The sequence below is a fragment of the Syngnathus acus genome, chromosome 17 (assembly GCF_901709675.1).
Source record: "Syngnathus acus chromosome 17, fSynAcu1.2, whole genome shotgun sequence".
NCBI classification, from domain to species: domain Eukaryota; kingdom Metazoa; phylum Chordata; class Actinopteri; order Syngnathiformes; family Syngnathidae; genus Syngnathus; species Syngnathus acus.
The window spans coordinates 1,696,386-1,716,950 of NC_051102.1; the positions used below are offsets into that span (position 1 = coordinate 1,696,386).

Consider the following 20,565-nt stretch of genomic DNA (forward strand, 5'->3'; position numbering starts at 1 on the left):
TATTACAAAGACAGTTAATCGGTTCTAGAATAGACTTTCTCATTAAAAAAAAAGAGCTACTTATTAACACAGCCAAATCACATTCTCTCCCAGCTGTTTATTCAAAAAGCGGAAAACCCCCCTCACAGTGCAGGAGCACCTTAGAACTGGTTCAGATTAGCTGCTGTTGTTGATTATTATTATTTGTATCCCCATCTATCTGCTATTTTACTCGGAGTGACATTGGCTCAGGAGAGAGGAGGCTCCACTCTGCTCAACCAATCAGCGATGATACGAGCATGCAACGAGCCACCCACCCACGAGTGAGCACTGGTTACTTTCAAAACAATTGTCAAGTTTTACATCACCTCGAAAATGTTGTGCAATTCACGTCAAGTCCGAATGCGTTTGACTTTGGAGCGGTTTTATTTCACAACGTGAAAGGGCAAAAGTTGTTTTATTTAGGGTTGAAAATCTCATCCTTTTGTCATTGTGCTCTTATGTTATGCGTTGCGGTCTGAGCTGGCCTAATCAGTGTCTGGCTTGGTCAATAATTAGACCTTTGGTAAATAAGCGGGGGCCGTCGTTACCCTTTAGCGTTCTGGCCTTTGCACTGGACACACGACTTGAAATGTGGCCAAGGGGAGCAGGAATGAGGAGTACTCAGCATGTCAATAACAGCGTGCCAGCCGGTCAAGTCTGCCCGGCGATGTGGCTTGGTCCACCCAGTCAGATGTTTTTGTTTCCGAACATACAAGAGTGACATTCCCACAGTTGCGCATGAGCGGACATTGGTCTAGTTTATGCGGCGGTCTTGGTGTTTTGATTTGGGAAGGATCTTGATTACTCAGATGAGTTGATAGCAAAGGACACAACAGCTCTGCTTTCGAGGGTGAAGGACCTTTGGCCTTAAAGGCGCAATAGCAACTGGAAGAGTCCACCAAAAAACAAAAAAAACAAAACATGTTGGCTTAATTTGGATATGTGAAGATACAGTTTCTGGGTCTCTCACTCACAAAATACAAGTGCCATTTTTAGGCGGGGGGGGGGGGGGGGGGGGCGATAAGATTAACAAATAATTAACAAATTTGTGTCCAGTGTAGTTCTTGGTCATCTTACTGCGTGGCAGCAGATAACCGCAAGACACGAACTGCTATACACAGAACGGATTGCGTTCTTGGATATTTATTAGTCTTTTCTCATTTTACATAGTGACGTATTTTTGTAATATTGTTGTTTTTGTGTAGTCCGACTGTTGCTGAAGTCCATTCGACATTTGATGATGGATGCATAGATAGCTGCTGTATCATGGCTGGTGCTGATGCTGCTGCGACGTCATCACCGTACGCATCAGTGGCAGTTTTTGATTTGCCCTGCACATAGTCTGACAGGCGAGTAGACGGAGCATCCCGTTTATCCGCGCCCCCTCCCTTTCCTGCCTCCTCTCTCGCCGTCACTAATTCTCGTTTAAATTGACACTCACGGCTAGGCTCCCACCCTCCATCCCTTCCATCCGGCCAACATTTCCCCGGGCCGAGTGCAGTCGGGAGGGAAGGCTGCAAGCGGACCTAACGCGCGGACAGACAAAATATAGACGGCTGCTGATTTTCGCCATCGAGGTAAACAACTCGTTTATGGTGGTTTCGCGACATCCATTTAATGAGGCGTATCACTTTGGTGGTGGGATGGCGACGAGGTTGTGGATGGAGGCCCGGTGTCGATGTGACGACGTCGTTGGTTTGCTGCGTCAGCGCATCCAAAACAGTCCGAAATCCATCTGTGCGCAAATATGTGCCGTCGAGACATCAGTTGTTGACTTTGAATGTTTGCTTATAAACGCCAGCCAAACGCGGTCGTGCTGACGCAGTGTCCACATCGGACGATTCGGCGTGTGTTTACGCGGCCTGTTGTTTTTGAGGTGCGGCAAGATGGAGGAGCCAAGACAGAACGAGCATCCAGCTCGCAGCCCGCACCGAGAAGGAGAATTCTGAAAATGTCGCCTCACTCTCCTCTTCTCAGATAACGTGCTGAATAGAATTACGATACAAATGATGGATTTACACATCGTAATTTAATTGGTTGAGCTCCCAGGTTTATTTTGATCAATCCTGACAAACGCAGTCAATATTTAAAAAAATAATGTTTACTATCAACTAGGAAGTGTGAATTTGATGAAATCATATTTCCAGAGACAGTTAAAGTTAATGATCATCTAAAGATTGAATCATTTCCCACCCACCCTTATTTAAGTGTTTACATTTGTTCCATTGGCTCCTTAACCAATTTGTCATTTGCACCTGAAGAATGTTCTTTGGCACTTGTCCTAAAATGTCTAGAATTAGATCATCCAGAATGAAGGCCTTGACATTGCATCCTCCCATTCAAAGGGCTTAAAATACAACAGTGACAAAAATATCTTCACTTTGTGATCTCTGAGAAGAATTTGAAATGATTATTTTATTTTTTTTTCTTTCAAAAAATACATTCAAAATTGCAAGCTTTCTTTCAGGAGAGGCTTTGTTGTTTAAGTGTTGCTTTAATGGCGTTGTTATTTCTGAAGAATTGCTTTCTCGTCATGTTAAATTGATATTGCTGATTCAAACGATTGACAAAAGAAAAATAATGATTGCAGTCTTGTTTCTACCTGTGCAGGTGTCCTGCGTGCGTGTGTGTGTTTAGCCACACAGCTTTTCAGCGCCGCTGCCCACTCCCACAGCCAGCAGTAACATGGCTGGGGCGTCGGTAAAAGTGGCGGTGAGGGTCCGGCCCTTCAACTCCAGGGAGATGGCCAAGGACAGCAAATGCATCATTCAGATGACGGGAAACACCACAAGTGAGTCACCACGGAGATGTTGCATTATCTTGGCCACCCCACTGTAAAATGTCTAGCTACGCCCCTGCTTGATATTACAGACACATTCAAATCAATTTGGGTGGACACAAAAGAGCAAATATTTTCAAAGACCCAAGTTAAACAGGAAGTCTGCCATTTTGCATTTGGAGCAGCCATTTTGCACCCCCCAGAAGAGAGCTTGGGGTGGCACACATGCACCATGCTGGCATCTTCTAATGTCGGCAAAGAGACAAAAGCTTCAGTCAGGACAGTGAGCATCGAAGCTCCTTTCTGTCCTCAGCAATGCGGCAGGGACTCACAAGGCCGCCTTGTTCTAGTTTGGCTCCACGGTTGGCTGTCACTGGAGGGATGGGAGTGAGGGGGGCAGCGTTGTCGCTGTTGTCGAATGAGCCGGTTTCAGCCAGAGATGTTCACATTTGTCTCTTTGGCTCAGGACAGTGCCCCCCCCCCCAGAAGCATCAACAACAGTCGGGAGAGCCCTTTATGGATTTATGATTAATAACAGGAAAAAAGCAGGGCACAGTACTGGCATGTATTCAGTCGTTAATATTTGGATAGATCCTGCAATAGTTTAACAAAGTGTGCCACTCTGAGTCAAATAACGAAAGCCGAAGGAAACGGTGTTCATTTGATTTTTGCTCGATTGCAGCCATCCTGAACCCCAAACAGCCCAAAGAGAACAAGAGCTTCAACTTTGACTACTCGTACTGGTCTCACACCACGGTCAGTGGAAACAAACCGGCGCCCGATCGCCACGTGAGCGACATCTTCCCTGATTGAAGAGGCATATTTTGTCTGTGTGAGCAGCCCGAGGACAGCCACTATGCATCCCAGATGCAAGTGTACAAGGACATTGGCGAGGAGATGCTGCTCCACGCCTTTGAAGGCTACAATGTTTGCATCTTTGCATATGGCCAGACGGGAGCGGGCAAGAGCTACACCATGATGGGACGGCAGGAGACGGACCAGGAGGGCATCATACCGCTGGTACGCAAAAGCTTCTTTGGAGGAAGTAGTGCGTGCTGCTCTTCCATAAATAACACTTCTTTTTTTTTGCTTCTAGCTCTGCGAGGACCTTTTTACCAAGATCAGCGACAGCAATAATGACAACAGCATGTCGTACTCTGTGGAGGTAAGTTGACAAATTCAATTATTTTCCTTGGTACTTTTTATTATTATTTTTTTGACTTGGGCTGTTTGTCTCAGGTGAGCTACATGGAAATCTACTGCGAGCGCGTGCGTGACTTGCTGAACCCTAAAAACAAAGGCAACCTGCGAGTAAGAGAGCACCCGCTAATGGGGCCCTATGTGGAAGATTTGTCCAAGTTGGCCGTCACCTCTTACAATGACATCCAGGACCTGATGGATTCTGGAAACAAGGCCAGGTAGCGTTAAAGCGGTCCTTCTCAGATTGGGCCCACAACAGGCCCAATCTGACCGTGAGGACAATTATTTTTTTACGATGAATCAATCTTTTGTTTCAAGAACCGTCGCTGCTACAAACATGAATGAGACCAGCAGCCGCTCGCACGCCGTATTTAACATCATCTTCACTCAGAAGAAACACGACTCCGACAGTGACAACACGTCAGAAAAGGTACTAGAGGCAACCTCACTTCTTGTCACTGTTTTATTGTTCAAATTTCTCGTTCACAGGTCAGCAAAATCAGCCTGGTGGACTTGGCCGGGAGCGAGCGGGCCGACTCTACCGGCGCAAAAGGAACCAGACTGAAGGTAGAGTGCCGCGTCATTGGGTTCAACATGCCAATTTGCTCAAAAACTTGCCGATCTTTTGCGGGCTTAGGAAGGCGCCAACATCAACAAATCACTGACCACGTTGGGCAAAGTTATCTCTGCTTTAGCTGAGCAGGTACGTTCCTTCTCCAGCACAATGCATGTGACGTCAATCTTTCTATTAACTGGCGCTATCTCTTCCCTCCATTTTGAAAGGATTCGGCCCCAAACAAGGTTAGTCCTTCAAATCACGAATGGCCCAATAGTTACTACATTTTGTCCAACTAAATGCCAACTTTGAAATTGTGCAGAATAAGAAGAAGAAGAAGGTGGAGAGTTTCATTCCATACAGAGATTCAGTCCTGACGTGGCTACTGAGGGAGAACTTGGGTATGCGCATCCATCTTCAAAACATTTCAATTGTTTTATTTTGGGGCGGGTAAGATCGTTTTTGTGCTTTTAGGTGGAAACTCTCGCACCGCCATGGTGGCTGCTCTCAGTCCTGCTGATATCAACTACGACGAAACCCTCAGTACACTCCGGTGAGAAAATGTCTCCTTGAATATTCAAATCATGTCAATAGTTCCACAACACTTCTTAGACAGTCTCAGAGATTTGTTCTCTGGCTTGTTTTAACACTTGAAAGTTGTTCATATCAAATTTTGGACCGTGTTGCCCATGTGCTCTATTTTCAATTGTTTTTTTCTTTTTTTTCTTTCAGGTACGCCGACCGCGCAAAGCAGATCCGCTGCAACGCCGTCATCAACGAGGACCCGAACAACCGTCTGGTGCGCGAGTTGAAAGAGGAGGTGGCTCGCCTCAAAGACCTGCTCTACTCTCAGGGCCTGGGCGATATCATCGAGAGTGAGTGGCACATGGCACGCAAATGCACACAGCTAGTTACAGACGCAGGAGTGACGAAGGATTGGCAACCAAAGAATGATTTGAGCTGCTCACTAAAAAGTTTCTTCTGAACTGTTAATGACATATTTTTTGAAGACAAACTGGAATCCAGCTTGTGGTCATTTCTGTCCATTTGCCATGGCTTGGATTTATTTGAGCTTTCTCTTCTTTTCTATTCCTCCCTGCTCCCCCTCCCCCCTCGTGACTCTGCGTGTCCCGTCCCTCCTGATGTCGCCGATTGTCCTTTCCCACCTTCCGTCCGTTGGTCTGTCCATCTCTTTCTGACAGACCTGTGCGATTACAAGAACTTTGCGAATGATCGCCAGGCTGTCAATCAAAGGGGTGATCTCTCCACAGTGACCAACGCCATGACGGGCATGAGCCCCTCGCCCTCGCTGTCGGCCATGTCCAGTCGCGCCCCCTCCATCAGCAACCTCCACGATCGCATCTTCAGCCCGGCCAGCGAGGAGGCCATCGAGAGGCTCAAGGTTAGGCCGGACGAAGGCCCAGAATGCCACCGTTGTTTTCGTACTGAATGCTTTGTGTTGCAAGTCAAAATTTCACTTGAGATTTACCAAGCCCAATATTTTCTAGTTTCCTGATTTATTTGTGTTCCCCGACAGGAAACGGAGAAAATCATTGCGGAGCTCAACGAAACTTGGGAAGAGAAACTACGGCGCACCGAGGCCATTCGCATGGAGAGGTTGCTCCGGTTCTTCACCTTGTGCTCGATTGACGACACACGGCTCGGCACAAAGCCGGAAAAAAAAGACAGTTCATGTCCTCACAGTGTGTGTTGCGTGTGTTTCTGCAGAGAGGCCCTCCTGGCCGAGATGGGCGTTGCCATGAGAGAAGATGGAGGCACCGTTGGCGTTTTCTCCCCCAAAAAGGTCCCCCAAATTCTCCTTAGCTACTTACTCAGTCCAAATCTAAATATTTTTTCTTTTTCTTCAGACGCCGCATCTGGTCAACCTAAACGAGGACCCGCTGATGTCCGAATGTCTCCTTTACTACATAAAAGACGGCGTCACAAAGTAAGTCGTGTGCGCTTACTTTTGATTTGGCCATGGTGTCCCTCTTGCACGTGTTCATTCACGTCACGTGTCTTCCGCCTGGTTAGGGTCGGTCGCGAGGATGCCAAGGCGCGCCAGGACATCGTACTCAGCGGCCATTTCATCCGAGATGAACACTGCACCTTCAGTAGCACCACAGGCCCGCAGGGAGAAGGTGGCTGCATTTATTCACATGCTCAAATGTCAAGGCTGTATTCTCATCAGGCCGCATTTTGGCCCATCGGCTTTTTTTTCCAATTTATATTTCAGTTCTAGTGTTTTTCTTTCAACAGGTTGCGTGATTCTGGAGCCATGTGAGAATGCAGAGACCTACGTGAATGGAAAGCGAGTCACGTCGCCCACGGTGCTGCGCTCAGGTAGCGCTGCAAAAAACAAAGAGATACTTGTAAATAGAGTAAGAGGAAATGTTGACTTGGAAAGTGTGCCCAATTCAGGCAACCGCATCATCATGGGCAAGAGTCACGTGTTCCGCTTCAACGATCCCGAGCAGGCCCGGCTGGAGCGTGAGAGGACGCCGTGCGCCGAGACGCCGGTAGAGCCCGTCGACTGGGCCTTCGCTCAGAGGGAGCTGCTGGACAAGCAAGGCATCGACATGAAGCAGGAGATGGAGCAGAGGTGCCAAAGAGCGCCTTGCAATATTTTGTCAACAGTACAACAACAACAACAACATTTTTTGCAGGCTTCAGGAGCTTGAGGACCAGTATCGCAAAGAAAGAGAAGAAGCCAGTATCTTGCTTGAGCAACAGAGGCTGGTAAGCACAAGCTTGAAAAAACAGCAACAACATGTCATGACACTTTTTTTCCTCTTTCCAGGACTACGAAAGTAAGCTGGAGGCTCTCCAGAAGCAAGTGGACTCCCGGTACCTGGAATCACCCGAAGAAGAAGAGGAACCAGAGGAAGAAGGTGAAGTTAGCATTAAGCGAGAAATGATTCAATTCTACTCATAATGTCTTGTTTTGGTTCCTTCTGCAGTGCCGTGGACCAAGCGTGAGACGGAGCTGGCTCTGTGGGCTTTCCGCAAGTGGCGCTTCTACCAGTTCACCTCGCTGCGGGATCTGCTTTGGGGCAACGCCATCTTCCTCAAGGAGGCCAACGCCATAAGTGTGGAACTGAAGAAGAAGGTGGCCAATCCTCAGCTCAAACCATAACACGTGCCACACGGACCAATGCAAACTATGCGGACATCCTCTTCAGGTCCAGTTCCAGTTTGTCCTTCTGACGGACACGCTGTACTCCCCGCTGCCGCCCGACCTCCTGCCCCACAGCGAGACCAAGGAGAGGGAAATGCGATCCTTCCCACGCACCATCGTGGCCGTTGAGGTACAGGACCAAAAGAACGGAGCCACGCATTACTGGACTCTGGACAAGCTCAGGTACTTTGCTTTTGGCCTTTACTGGCAACGCAGTTCCAAGACAGTTTGGCCTCGGCGGAGGTCTCCTCACAGCTCTGACTCGTAGGCAGAGACTGGACCTGATGAGAGAAATGTACGATCGGGCCGCCGAGCTCCCGAGCAGCGCCGTGGAAGACTGCGACCACGCCCTCACCGGCGGCGACCCCTTCTACGACCGCTTCCCGTGGTTCCGTCTGGTTGGCCGGTGAGTCGCAAGCTGTCCTCTATTTGCTTTTGAGTTCTGGGCTCTATGAGTTGGGCTCTATCTGGTTCTCCTCAGGGCGTTTGTGTACCTGAGCAACCTGCTGTATCCTGTTCCGTTGGTCCATCGAGTGGCCATCGTCAGCGAGAAGGGCGAAGTGAAGGGCTTCCTCAGAGTGGCTGTGCAGTCCATTTCAGGTCAGAAGTCAAAAGTGGGCGGGGTTATTGAAAATGTGGAAAAAGCGACTTAATCTAACCTCAAGTGTTGTTTTGTCTCCAGCGGATGAAGAAGCTCCAGATTATGGTTCCGGTGTGAGGCAGTCTGGCACGGCCAAGATCTCCTTTGAAGATAAGCAGTTTGAAAAGGTGACCTCTTTTGGTGCTTTCGTTTGGCTTCCAGTTTCCAAGAAAAAAAAATGCAAGAAAAGGGCACGCCATTCTGAATTGATTGTGTTGATGCTTTTTCTTTCTGTCTCCAGTTCCAGACGGAGTCTTGTCCACCAGTAGGTCTTTCCCACTCCAACACGTCCCAGGAGGAGCTCCGCATTGTGGAAGGAGAAGGACAAAACGCTGAGGTGGGCATATCTGCAGACGAAGTCAACAACAACACGTGTGAAGGTGCGGACGAGCGCTTCGCTGCACATGTTATCTGAGTTATGATCTCAGTTATGATTATTTATTTATTTATTTTGACCGTAGCTACCCCAGAGCCTCCACCCAGTCCCTTGAAGAGCTCAGGACTTGCTCTGGACCTTCCTTTGGAGCTCTCGCCGGAGAAGGCTTTGGCACACCTGAAGATAGGCAGCACCTTCACCTTCAGAGTCACTGTCTTGCAGGCCTCCAGCATCTCGGCCGAGTACGCCGACATCTTCTGCCAGTTCAAGTGAGTCGACTGCGATCACACTAATGATGAAACTGAAGCTGAGTTGTCTGGCAGGACGAACGAAACCTCGCTTGTGTTTTCCAGCTTCATCCACCGCCACGACGAAGCCTTTTCCACCGAGCCGCTGAAGAACACCGGCAGGGGGCCGCCGCTTGGCTTTTACCACGTGCAAAATGTAAGAAGTGGATGTTGCGATGTCGCCTCCGCAGTATCAGACCCGTGGTGATCTTCTCCCCTTAGATCTCCGTGGAGGTGACCAAGTCATTCGTGGAGTACATCAAGAGCCAGCCCATCGTCTTTGAAGTGTTTGGTCACTATCAGAAGCAGCCTTTCCCGCCCCTCTGCAAGGATCTCATCAGGTCAGCATGGACAGTCGCCATCTTTAAGACACCTGAAAGGTTTCTACATGGGAGCTTTCTGTGCCTTTCAGTCCACTGAGACCTTCCAGAAGGCACTTTCCCAGAGTGATGCCTTTGTCCAAACCAGGTGAGCTGCGTTTCATCCTCTCACATCAAAAACAGCCAGTGACCACTGGGTGCAAGAGCCAAAATGTTTCAAGTTCAAACAAATATATCAATGCCTGATCAGCAATTGATTTTGCCAAGGTTTCCCCGTGACCCTGACTCGCTTAACTGCTCTCCAATGGACAAGGATGACTGTAGAAGTTGTGTAAAGTGTTAATAATTCATCAGATCAGCCGAGTATCACGATAGTGGAGGTGCTTGACCTGAGCGAGCGAGCAGATAATCAACGTACAGTGTATGAAATGCATCAAAAGAGCTGACAGTATCAGCTACCCCTAACCAGTCAAAACTCGATTTTGCGCCGTAAAAGACTCAAGAAGCTTCATATTATCATATCGCTTGACTAATCAGTCATGTGGCTCTCCACTCCGTCCGTATCTGTTAACTAATGATTGGCAACCGTTGTACACGTACTACAGGAACGATCAGGTGTGCCGTGGGAAATGATCCAGTCTTGCATAATTGCTTCGGAAAAATGAGAGAATTCATTTTTTAATTCATCTGTGTGTGCCAGCGATGTATTGGGTTACATTTCAGGTTGCGTGTCTCTTGTGTCGCAGTGCCAGCCACCAAGCTCAGCACTCTGACCCGCTCGGCCGCCGGTCCGTGTCACTCCAAGCATGACCTCATGGTCTTCTTTGAGATCTGTGAACTGGAAGCCAGTGGAGAGTGAGTTTCAACTCGGTCGGATCCAACCGTGTGCTAAGATTTTGGATTTGTCTTCACGTATTTGCTATGCAAATCATTTGAATAATCAAATCATTGTGGGTTCCAAAAGAAGCCAGGCTGCCTGAACCAAAGTCAAGCCAATGTACCACAACACCATCACAGCTTTGTAAACATGTTCATTTGAATTTTATATCTTTTACATTTCATATTTTATTTTATATTTTATATTTTGTGGCATATATTCATCAACTGTCGGTTGTCTTCTAGTTACATCCCAGCTGTCGTCGACCACCGAGGCGGGATGCCCTGCCATGGCACCTACCTCCTACATCAGGTCTGAACACAGCCATATTCATATCAAATATATTAATAACATTTGTTACTCACAGCAACACTTGCCATTTTCATTTGCTTCAAATGTATCTCTGTTATCTTGATGTCGACATGGAACGCGAAGAGCTTTTGACAGGCTCATGAAAATGAGCGTCGCCATAGCACTTGTTTTAAACAATCAAAAAAAAAATCTATTGAGGATTTAGCTCAAGTGTGTGTGTTCCACCATCATCAAGTTGTTGCTTCTCGCTGACTCCGCAGGGTATCCAGAGGAGAATCACAGTGACCATCGCTCATGAAAATGAGAACGACATTGAATGGAAAGAGGTGAAAGAGCTCGTGATTGGTGAGTATACCCAAAAATGTCATCTCGGGGATTTGGAGTGAACCCATGGGAATGTATTTGCTATTTCTTCCAAACCAGGTCGCATCCGAAACACCCCGGAGGCTGACGAGACCATCGTAGACCCCAACATCCTCTCGCTGAACATCCTCTCTTCTGGATATTTCTGGCCAAAACATGACGACAAGTATGCGTCTCTTCAACTTGCTTTTGCACACCGCAAGAACGAAGCATTCGTTCACGGTGCTTCACATCTCGTAGCGCCTCATTTGACCCCAACGTATCTCCTCTACCTCCTCTTTTGACTTCTAATCAACGCATCTACGATTTGCTTTGCATGACTCTAATTTCCTTCTTCCCTACTGGCAGCGTCTCCTTGGGAGTTGATCATAGGTATTTCTTTATGGGCCCGACCGATGGCTTCCACCATTTCCTCCTTCAAAAGCATTGAGGCGGAATCCTAACACGTTTCTCTGATGCCAGGACCTTCTACCGCTTCGAGGCAGCGTGGGACAGCTCCATGCACAACTCGCTGCTCCTGAATCGAGTTACGCCTTACGGAGAGAAGATCTACATCACCCTCTCGGCCTACCTGGAGGTCTGTCAAAGACGGACAGATGGACGGACGGATGTATTGGAATTGCCTTGTGTCTCCTTTAAACAGATGGAGAACTGCACTCAGCCGACAGTCATCACCAAAGATTTCTGCATGGTGTTCTACTCCCGCGACACCAAACTTCCCGCGTCCCGTTCCATCCGAAACCTCTTCAGCACAGGCTGCCTCAGGCCTTTGGAGAGGTGGGAAATTGTCCCACTTGTCCCACTTGAGTGGATTGTTCACTGGCCTGTACTGTGTCACCGCTCTGTCTCAGTAACCGCGTTACCGGAGTCTACGAGGTGACGCTCTGCTACATGGCTGACAACGGCAGTCCAGGTGAGAGCTTGTGGGAGTCAATTGTCTTTGGATTTTTATTTGAATGCATTCTTTTTTTTTTGTCTTCAGGAATGCAGCGACGTCGCAGGCGAGTGCTGGACACGTCGGTGGCGTACGTCCGAGGGGAGGAGAACCTGGCTGGGTGGAGACCTCGCAGTGACAGCCTCATTTTGGACCACCAGTGGGAGCTGGAGAAGCTCAGCTTACTTCAGGAGGCAAGTGAAGCGGGGCACACACAAAGGCCCCATTGTCTGATGCGTTGCCGTTGGTTGTCATGGTAACGGAAGCTGCTAAAATGTAGCTTTGAATCCCCAATGAAGTGATACGGAACCAGGGAATTTTCATCCATCCCCGTCAAAATGAATACCAAATATTAAAGGATCAGAAAACAATTCTTACCACGCTCCTCAGGTGGAAAAGACCCGGCATTACCTGCTGCTGAGGGAGAAGCTGGAGGCCACCCTGCTGGCCGGCCAGGATGCCCTCTGCAAGTGCGGCGGCGACATCAGCGACTTGGCCAAGAGTCCCGTCCTTGGCAGGAGTCCTCTCGGCAGCCCGGCACTGGACAGCCCCAACCAGCGGCAGAGGGAGCTGGCTGCCAAGGTGAGGCAAGCCTCGGCAACTCCCAACAGCTTGCCCCTCCCTCTTCTGTGGACGTTTAACACCAGCTTTTTGTTTTCTTGCCAGTGTCTGCGTCTGCTGATGCACACCTTCAACAGGGACTACAGCCAGGTGAGCAGCAGTGCCAGTGAGAGCAAGGTGAGCCCCTGCCCAAAGCCTCTAATCCGACCCTCGGAAACCTTTAGCCACCAAGCCCTGCTCTCCACTACTTACCTTTTCATCACATATTCTTTCACTATTTTTTGAAGGCATCTCCTAATACCTCTCTTTTTTTTTCTCACCTTGTCACTGCCGCGCTTGAGTCTAGAGGATAACACAGTTTTATTTTCTTGAAAGCTTTTTCCTTTTTCTCTATTTTTATTAGGAAATGAATATGATTTTCAATGTTTCTTCTTTTTTGGATGGAAGTAAAATTGTGCTCCAAATGACATTCTCAAGCATCCAAGAAAAAACGTCACATGACGTCTATTAACATTCACGAGTGATACTCATCACTTTTTAACTCCAGCCTGTCCTCTAGAATAACACATCTCCCATTTGATGACTCCTTGAAAAAATCTGTATAGACGCACTTGTCTTCCTGCTAACCTTTCATGTTGCTCCTGCATGGCCATTTTAACACCACCCAAGGGGCTCTTAGACCAGCCGGACAGTGCCGAGTTGCAAATTGACGAAGCCTTGAATGGCAGCGCGCACCGCGCATGCCTTCCTCTACATGCGTGTCCGTGTGTCTCCAAAGCTCTCCGAGATATCGGCGTCCATCATGAGAGAGGCGTCCGTGTCCACGCTCAGCACGCTCACGCCGTCCTCCACCTGCCCTTCGCTGATTGAGGGCCACTTTGACATCAGGTGCGTGTTGCAACTGCGTCCATTTGAAGCTTCATTTCAACGCAACTGACTGTCAAGGAGCCGTGTTAATTTGGCGCCACCTGGTGGCATCTTGCTGCAATTGAAGTACGTAGTCATTTGTGCGGTAGACACGCAGAGCCCGGTTCTGGAGCATCCAGCCCTGATCTGGACCCGTTCAGCCCGATAGACAGAAAGAAAGCGCTCAAAGGCTGCAGCTTTGTTCCGGACATTCAGGAGATTCGAGTCAGGTCGGTATCGTCTCGTTGAGCCACGCGGCCATTCCAAACACGTTAGCTCATATCCGTTGCGGTTGGCAACAGCCCCATCGTGTCCAAGAAGGGATACCTCCACTTTCTGGAGCCACACGCCAGTGGCTGGGTCAAACGCTACGTGGTGGTGCGCCGGCCCTACGTATACCTGTACCGCAGCGAGAAGGACGCCGTGGAGCGAGCCGTCATCAACTTGTCGTCAGCCAAGGTGGAATACAGTGAAGACAAGCAAACCTTGCTGCGGGTACGAGCCCAAAGCCTCTCGAGCGACTCCTTGCCAAACGAGCGCCGCCAGTCACCTGGGTTGCTTTTCTCCCGTGTGCAGACGCCAAACACGTTTGCCGTGTGCACTGAGCATCGTGGGATCCTGCTTCAAGCCAACAATGACAAAGAGATGCACGACTGGCTTTATGCCTTCAATCCTCTCTTGGCGGGTACCATCAGGTGAGTGTCGGCAGCAGTTGCATCCAATAGAACGGAAAGTTCTCGTGGCACAACGACCATCAAAATGAGCAGCGGCCAGACTTCTGCCGTCAAATATTAATTCAAATGCACAACTTTCATATTGTTGCCGCAGGTCCAAACTGTCTAGAAGAAAGTCGGTCCAATCGGTGCCGGTGGCCCAGAGGATGTGAGATGAGACTCTTCACGGGCATCCTTGAAATTGAAAAACCACCGACTCTGGTATATTACGTAGCCACTGGAAATACCCTTTGAAAAATCTCCCCAACATGTCGACGGCGCCCAGTCACATACGTGTAGCTAGCCCTTCCTTTGTTGTTAGCAAGATGGCTATTACGTTTTTTTGTACACAGTGCCACCCGGTGGGAGGGGCGGGATCCTCTGCATGACGATAACGCTAGCTTGCGTATTCGATCCTATTATACGCTTTTCACTTCGGAGGCGTGACAGTACAACAATACATGAAATACGAGTTCAAGTGTCACGTGGCTAATGAAAGCATGTAGTACTCGTACTAGTCGCCCGTCACTACTCGTACGAGCAGCGTGCATCAGTGCACAATTTTGCCTCACTAGTAGCATGTAGTTGGCCGACTAGCATGCTAAAGTTGTCTGCACAAACATAGCCTGACAAAAAAGTTACTAGTTAGACAGTCGTTCAACTCGTGCGCTGAATTATCTTACTTGCTTTCCGGGTCAGGTTAGGTTACATGAAAATCAAGACCAAATTTAAGGGTCAACTATAATTTTCTATTACGCCCCAGAAAGAAAATCACACAACATAACACCCTGGCCTTTAAAAGAGGGGGAAAAAAAAAAAAGATCATCCCTTGTGCATATTATCACAAAGTAATGTTGTGTATTGTTGTATTATGTTTGAATAATTTGTGATGGAACTAGCGACCAATTTTGTTGCACGGCACTTTATCGTTCTTGTTAAGTCGTTGCTTTACCAAAGCTTTTTTTTGTGTGCATAGTTTGCGCTTGTTTTACCAAACTTTAAAGTTACATAATTATCCTGTGCTGTAGAATTTAGGAGAAACTAGCGTAGATAAACTAAATCCAACTGGTAGATTGTTTTTTAATTGTAGGAGACATAGACCTCATTACCTTCCCTCGTTGAGTATAGCATTAAAATGACAACGTTTGGAAAGATTTTCTTTTGGGGGGGGCAAGAGGAACATTGTTTTTTCTGTTTTGCATTGTGCGACCCAGTCCAGAATTTGTCCTTTTTAGTCAGTGTTGTTTCAGATTCCTGCAAAAAAATGTGAACAATTTTGCAGAGGAAAGGTCCACACAGCATCTAGTGCCTCCCCCTTTCTCAAACAAATAGTTTTCATTTTTTGCTCGATGAAATCAATGAGCATCCTCATATGCCCACCACTAGAAGTAGATGAGCAAAGTTACTTTGTAGCAACTCAACAATCATTTCCAGTGCAATGAAGTGAAATTGGACCCTTCCCCGGGGCACATTGTTGGGAATGGCCACACTGAGATGATCCCCCCCAAAACAGAATGACATTTTGAAAAAGGAAAGGTGTGTCAAAGACTCGATCTGCCAACCATCGGCTCTTTTGTCTTGCACGCTGCAGGCTGGCCAACCTGTTTAGTCGTGCGGCGGCCCGAAATGAAAACACAAATGTCATTTCTGCACGGTTTGGCTCATCTCAGTCGAAAACGTCAGTCAGAGGGATTTTAGATGACCTTCGATGCGCTTCAATTTTATTTATTCAAGTAGAATCGCGCACATGTACATTAAACCGCACTGCAGGTCAAAGTACCCAATTCTGATTTTTATTTGTTTCTATGTTACAAGTAACATGTGGCTTAGCAATATTAAGTATAATATATACTATTAAAGGTGACGTAGTGTCAAATGAACTTGACTTACACACACATGCAGTTAAAAACAGTTTCAAAGTCATTCGAGTATCCCAAGAAAACGAAATGAGGGATTTATGATCTTTTTGTGGATTCATCTAACACGTGACGTTATTCAGGGCCTCTATAGTGTATCCATTTGTGTGCACTGTGCGCCTCGCTTTGTGTCGGCCTGCTTCTTTCCGGTCGGAGCCAAGCATGCGGGTCCGTATGTAGTCCCCCCCCTCCTCTTCCTCTTTCTCCTGCTGCCTCTAAAAGATCTGCTGTAAACTGAAGTCACCACTCCCCAATCTTTGTAACGGATCCTCCCTTCTGCCTCTGTCTTGTATATAGTACAGTAAACGATGAGTTGCGGTGTGCGAGGGTCTCTTCCGAGCTCTTTTCTGTCCACCACTGAGAATGGAAATATTCCTAACCAGTCTTGCAGGGTGATCATCGATCGTTTTTTGCACTTTTGCCCACGTCTTCAACTCACTTTTATCTTCTCTGTTCTTCTCGTGACTTGTCAAGAGATGAAAAAAAAAACATAATCAAAATAAATGAGTGTTCAAATGTGAACGGATGCTCACATTGTCGTGTTGTTTGGTCGAGACACGTTTTAACTGACTTCCTTAAGTCTGTTTTTTGTTTTTGCTGGTGCTCCAACTTGGCGGGTGGCGAGAAGATCCACAAGCACTTTGAAGATCCCCGTATACGTTGTCCATCCACTTGCTCTTTACCTCTGCACACAGCCGGGTCACCCTAGCCTTCTGTGCTTTTTAATTATGGACAGGCAGCCCCCTCCCCCACCCCCAACCGAGTTTTAGGTCCAGGAGATTCTTCAGTCCTTTCCAGCTTCTGGACTTCCTGTTGGAGTCGTCACGTTTTTGTTTTCAACTTTACGGTGAGTACACTTTGGATTGTTGTGGTGAGAAGTTGAGCTTCAAATGACACTTCTTCAGGATCCTAAAGTGTAAATGAAATAAAAAATGTCATCTTTATGTATTTTACCATTCAGTAGAGTGGAGGCAATTTGGGAAAGCACAAATTCCTACGCACCACCTGTTTATGTCTGAATTGTGTCATTAAACGCTTTTAATGTTCACCAGCAAATTCATTTAGGCAATAATTATTATTTTATATAAATATATTAATTATTTATATATTTTAATTCATTATATACTTTATATATGAATTACCTATATATGTCATCATTTTTTTAAAAATCTAATCGTGGTTACAATTTTTCAAGGGTAAATTCAAAAACTTGGCGAGGAGGTTGTTCCTCCCAAATTCATTGCTATCATAAATGTAATTTAAAAAAAAAAATTAAATTGCATGGCCATACATTAAGTGGCATAAAATGTGTGAAGGGAATGATTGTGTTAGGTGTGTTTTTCATGCGCCATTTCGCAGTGCTTACTGGTGTCGGGTGATCTCAGGCCAGCCTCCACTCGAGCGCAATATCGCATCTCGGCTCACTCTCACAAGCTTTCTCCTGCATGCCCAGCAGCTTCACATTTCACCACCATTCTTCTTTACATTGCGCGCGTGTGTGTGTGTGTGTGTGTGTGTGTGTGTGTGTGTGTGTGTGTGTGTGTGTGTGTGTGTGAGCGCGTGTGTGTGTGTGTGTGTGTGTGTGCTATAGAAGGGCTTGATTACCTCTTGCGTATTCAGAGATGCACCATGTGAGGTCCAAGCCTCGCTCCCTTTCTCTGCTTTTTCTTTTTCAGGTTGGTCAAGCTGCTGCTGCTGCTGCTCTGGAATCAACATGGAGAATAGCAAGGTGCTCACTTCCACTTTTCAAATGTTGTCAGCAGAGGAGAGCAAAGTTTTAGATCACACATTGTAAATGATCGATGATGAATCGGGAAAACCGCCGATGCATTTAAAGGACACTTGATGCAATTATGTCACAATTTCAAACAGTTGCGTCTCGAAATGGCCCCGGGGTGATGAATTATGCTTTGCTTTGCACTGTCGACAGCCGGTCAAGGAGGTGCTCCCGCTGCCTCGACTCCCAGAAATGGCCTCGAGCTCGTCTCCAAACGCTCCCGAAAGACAAATGACAGGATCCGTGCAGTACATCCACACGGCCTCCTCAGGTAATTGGAGTTTGTTGTTCATCGCAATGCACAGGTGCTGGACAACAGGCGAGCGACACCCTGGACTGGTCGCCAGTCAAGCACAAATTGTTTTTCCAGATAAAAGCGGGATTGCTTCAACAACATAAAAAAATAAAGGAATCAACCTTGCTGTTCCAATACTTTTGTCTGTATGTGACCTACAATTGGCCGGCGACCAATCCAGGGTGTGCTGGGGATGGGCTCCGGCCTCTTGACCAGCCGTAAAGGAAGACAAACACTTTACAAACAGAAGTTGGTCCATTTTTTTTTTTATTTGGTAGGTCAGTTTGCAAAAAAAGGGGGAGCGTGACAAAAAGATGTGAGCTGTTGTGATTGGTCCCCAGTGATGACATCATTCAACCAGCTGAAGCCTCCAGAGCCAGATCTCACTCTGATGTCCCACGTCAAGTCCATCAAGTCACTGAGGCGGGCTGGCCTCACTGCAGCCATTTTTACTGGACAAACGGTGAGCTATACTGCTTGTGTGGCTTCGGGTCGTATACGGGCCCTGAAAATGTGGCAGGTCACGACGGAGACCAGCTCCAATGACTCCCTGCAGAAACTTGAGGGCCAGGAGGTGCCGCCGGAAGAACCCCTCACGGATGCCATCTTGGCCGACACGGAGGTTCTGGTGCCCACTCTCGACGAGGACGGCCGCCCCATCGCCGAGTGGAAACGTCAGGTGATGGTGACATGGATGCAAACGCAACTGCGGGAGGACCACCCGTGCAAACGAGTACGATCCGCTTCAAGTTGGACTCTAACCTTTCCTCCACGCAAAGTCAACCTTTAATTTCCATGGCATCCATCTGTTATTGTTTGCTACCCTCTCACAGGACCTGATGAGGCCTGAGTGGCCGCCTGTGCACGGCTGGAAGTTCTCCCAGAGCCACAATGCTCTTCTTGGGCCCTTTGGTGAGCTTCTAACCGAAGAAGACTTGCTGTATCTGCAAAAGCAGATTGAGCTCTTGTACCTCCAGAAGCGTCAGCGGGCTTACGAGCTGGAGCTGACCAGGTTGATGAAGGAACTCAGGTCTGTGTTACCGGACCAGATTGTGAACATCTCTTGGAACAAGGAGGCTCTGCGGCAGCTGGACCAACAGGGAAGCCGAGCACTGCCGCTCTGGTGCGGCCGCATCTCCGAGATAATCAGGACTGTGTCGCTGATGGTGGCCAACCTGACCCAGACCACGGCGGAGGCCGGCATAAAGGGACCGCAGGGTTCAAGGGACGGTCTGGAAGTAGACCAGGTCAAGAAAATGCTGCCGGAACCAAACGGACATCAGTCAGTGTCCATTTCGGGTCGTCACTTGGACAGCAATAGGGAACGAGCAGAGAAGGAGATCCGTCAGTCCGGAGTGTCCGTCAAAAACCTGCGAGCCAACTTTGAAGGGCAAATTGGCGCCACATATCCCTTTGCCGGGGTGGTTCCGGTTAGCCTGGCCTTAAAGGACAAGTTGGTAGGGATGAACGAGCCAAAAGGTGATGTGACATTGAGCAGCGTTTCACCTGTGAGAGAGACCACAAGTCTCAGGAAAGAGCGCATAGTCGTGCTGTTCCTCAGCTACTGGAAAAAGTCAGCTGCGGCCATCTCCAACCGGGCGGCCGTGCGGAATGCCGAATGGCCAGGAGGCCAGCAGGAAAGCCCCTCCCTCTTTCGCTTATGCCAAAAGCGAAGTGCGGTGGACAAGATGTTGACTTCCTGGAAGAAGAAACTCCAGCTGCGTGCTGCTCAAACGTCCCCTGTGACCCCGTCCGAAAGTCCAGTTCCCGTCTTCTCTCCGGAACAATTCTTGTCCGAAACAGCCGTGAGCCACGATGGCTTGACCTTGGAGCTCTTCATGCTGGGCTACGTCAACATTTTGGAGCAGGAGTTGTCGCCGCTTGAGAGGAAGATGAGGCATCTGCTCTGCTTCGAAGTCTTTGACCATCTGGGGACTTTCGCTTGGGAGACCGTGCGGGAATTCCACAAGGTGGTTCTGGAGGAAATCCGAGCCGGAAGGCGATGTTGGAGCGACGGCTTTGATGATATCAAACGACGATTCTTCGGCTGCTCGGAGGCAAACGCCCAGCCGGCGCCGCCGGTTGTAGTTCAGAGTGTTTTGCCGGATGAGGGCTGTTGCGGCACGGACTTGTCCTGTTTCAACAACCAAGATATTTGTCAATATATTGATCGCAGTTTTGCTTTCTGGAAGGAGAAGGAGGCAGAGATCTTTGATTTTGAACATTAGCCACACTCCAAAAGCCGGTCGAGCAGAGTTACTTGACATGAGTGGGAAAGTGACTTGGACAGAACATTGTTTAGATTGATTTTTTGCGCCAGGTGCTCTTGCGGTTCACAGCCGAGTGCCGCAGGTTTGAATCTCCACATCCACACCCAGTGGACAAGTTGGAGCATTCCATGAAGCTAACTTGAATTAAAAAAGATCTACTGAAAGTGCACTGCCATCCTTTCCCTTTCCTCAATCCGTCCTTCCTTCCTTCCTTCCTTCCTTCCTTCCTTCCTAGAAAAGTCTAGCTCTACTTTTGTCCCACACTGACCATATCTCTCTCTCGT

The 20,565-nt window shown here is 48.1% G+C and overlaps 2 protein-coding genes across 7 annotated transcripts; both read left to right on the top strand.

Annotated features, from left to right (window-relative positions):
* The first annotated feature begins 1,401 nt into the window (after positions 1-1,401).
* Positions 1,402-16,465, top strand: kif1ab (kinesin family member 1Ab). Of its 5 annotated transcripts, none has more exons than XM_037275193.1 (48): positions 1,403-1,598; positions 2,632-2,812; positions 3,483-3,556; positions 3,641-3,820; positions 3,897-3,965; positions 4,040-4,218; positions 4,319-4,430; positions 4,490-4,567; positions 4,638-4,703; positions 4,784-4,801; positions 4,879-4,957; positions 5,031-5,109; positions 5,289-5,431; positions 5,759-5,958; positions 6,094-6,173; positions 6,285-6,360; positions 6,425-6,504; positions 6,591-6,697; positions 6,816-6,899; positions 6,978-7,158; positions 7,223-7,295; positions 7,357-7,447; positions 7,517-7,665; positions 7,739-7,917; positions 8,003-8,140; positions 8,216-8,334; positions 8,417-8,502; positions 8,616-8,754; positions 8,836-9,019; positions 9,104-9,194; positions 9,260-9,378; positions 9,450-9,505; positions 10,104-10,212; positions 10,480-10,546; positions 10,807-10,891; positions 10,970-11,075; positions 11,258-11,281; positions 11,372-11,486; positions 11,553-11,686; positions 11,761-11,822; positions 11,892-12,037; positions 12,234-12,425; positions 12,510-12,581; positions 13,183-13,292; positions 13,421-13,540; positions 13,613-13,805; positions 13,887-14,005; positions 14,139-16,465. In XM_037275193.1, exons 2-48 carry the CDS (start codon positions 2,707-2,709, stop codon positions 14,194-14,196), a joined length of 5,127 nt encoding a protein of 1,708 aa, XP_037131088.1. In that variant the 5' UTR covers positions 1,403-1,598; positions 2,632-2,706; the 3' UTR covers positions 14,197-16,465. The 5 variants fall into 5 exon arrangements, with proteins under 5 accessions (XP_037131092.1, XP_037131088.1, XP_037131089.1 ...); XM_037275195.1 differs by having other exon boundaries at positions 1,404-1,598; positions 5,828-5,958; XM_037275194.1 differs by lacking the exon at positions 11,258-11,281.
* Positions 16,466-17,079: 614 nt separating this feature from the next.
* LOC119137455 (espin-like protein) lies at positions 17,080-20,427 on the top strand. 2 transcript variants are annotated; one of them, XM_037276768.1, is made up of 5 exons: positions 17,080-17,668; positions 17,870-17,987; positions 18,353-18,474; positions 18,532-18,744; positions 18,845-20,427. In XM_037276768.1, exons 1-5 carry the CDS (start codon positions 17,654-17,656, stop codon positions 20,237-20,239), a joined length of 1,863 nt encoding a protein of 620 aa, XP_037132663.1. In that variant the 5' UTR covers positions 17,080-17,653; the 3' UTR covers positions 20,240-20,427. The 2 variants fall into 2 exon arrangements, with proteins under 2 accessions (XP_037132663.1, XP_037132664.1); XM_037276769.1 differs by lacking the exon at positions 17,080-17,668 and having other exon boundaries at positions 17,907-17,987; positions 18,290-18,474.
* The last annotated feature ends 138 nt before the right edge of the window (positions 20,428-20,565 follow it).

Bases quoted from the DNA above. Each gene is read 5' to 3' on its own strand.
- kif1ab (XM_037275193.1), top strand. From the start codon at position 2,707: ATGGCTGGGGCGTCGGTAAAAGTGGCGGTGAGGGTCCGGCCCTTCAAC. The intron at 6,505-6,590 runs GTAAGTCGTGTG...CCGCCTGGTTAG, and splicing joins ATAAAAGACGGCGTCACAAA to GGTCGGTCGCGAGGATGCCA. The intron at 12,038-12,233 runs GCAAGTGAAGCG...CACGCTCCTCAG, and splicing joins AGCTCAGCTTACTTCAGGAG to GTGGAAAAGACCCGGCATTA.
- LOC119137455 (XM_037276768.1), top strand. The intron at 17,988-18,352 runs GTAATTGGAGTT...ATTGGTCCCCAG, and splicing joins CATCCACACGGCCTCCTCAG to TGATGACATCATTCAACCAG. The intron at 18,475-18,531 runs GTGAGCTATACT...AAAATGTGGCAG, and splicing joins CCATTTTTACTGGACAAACG to GTCACGACGGAGACCAGCTC.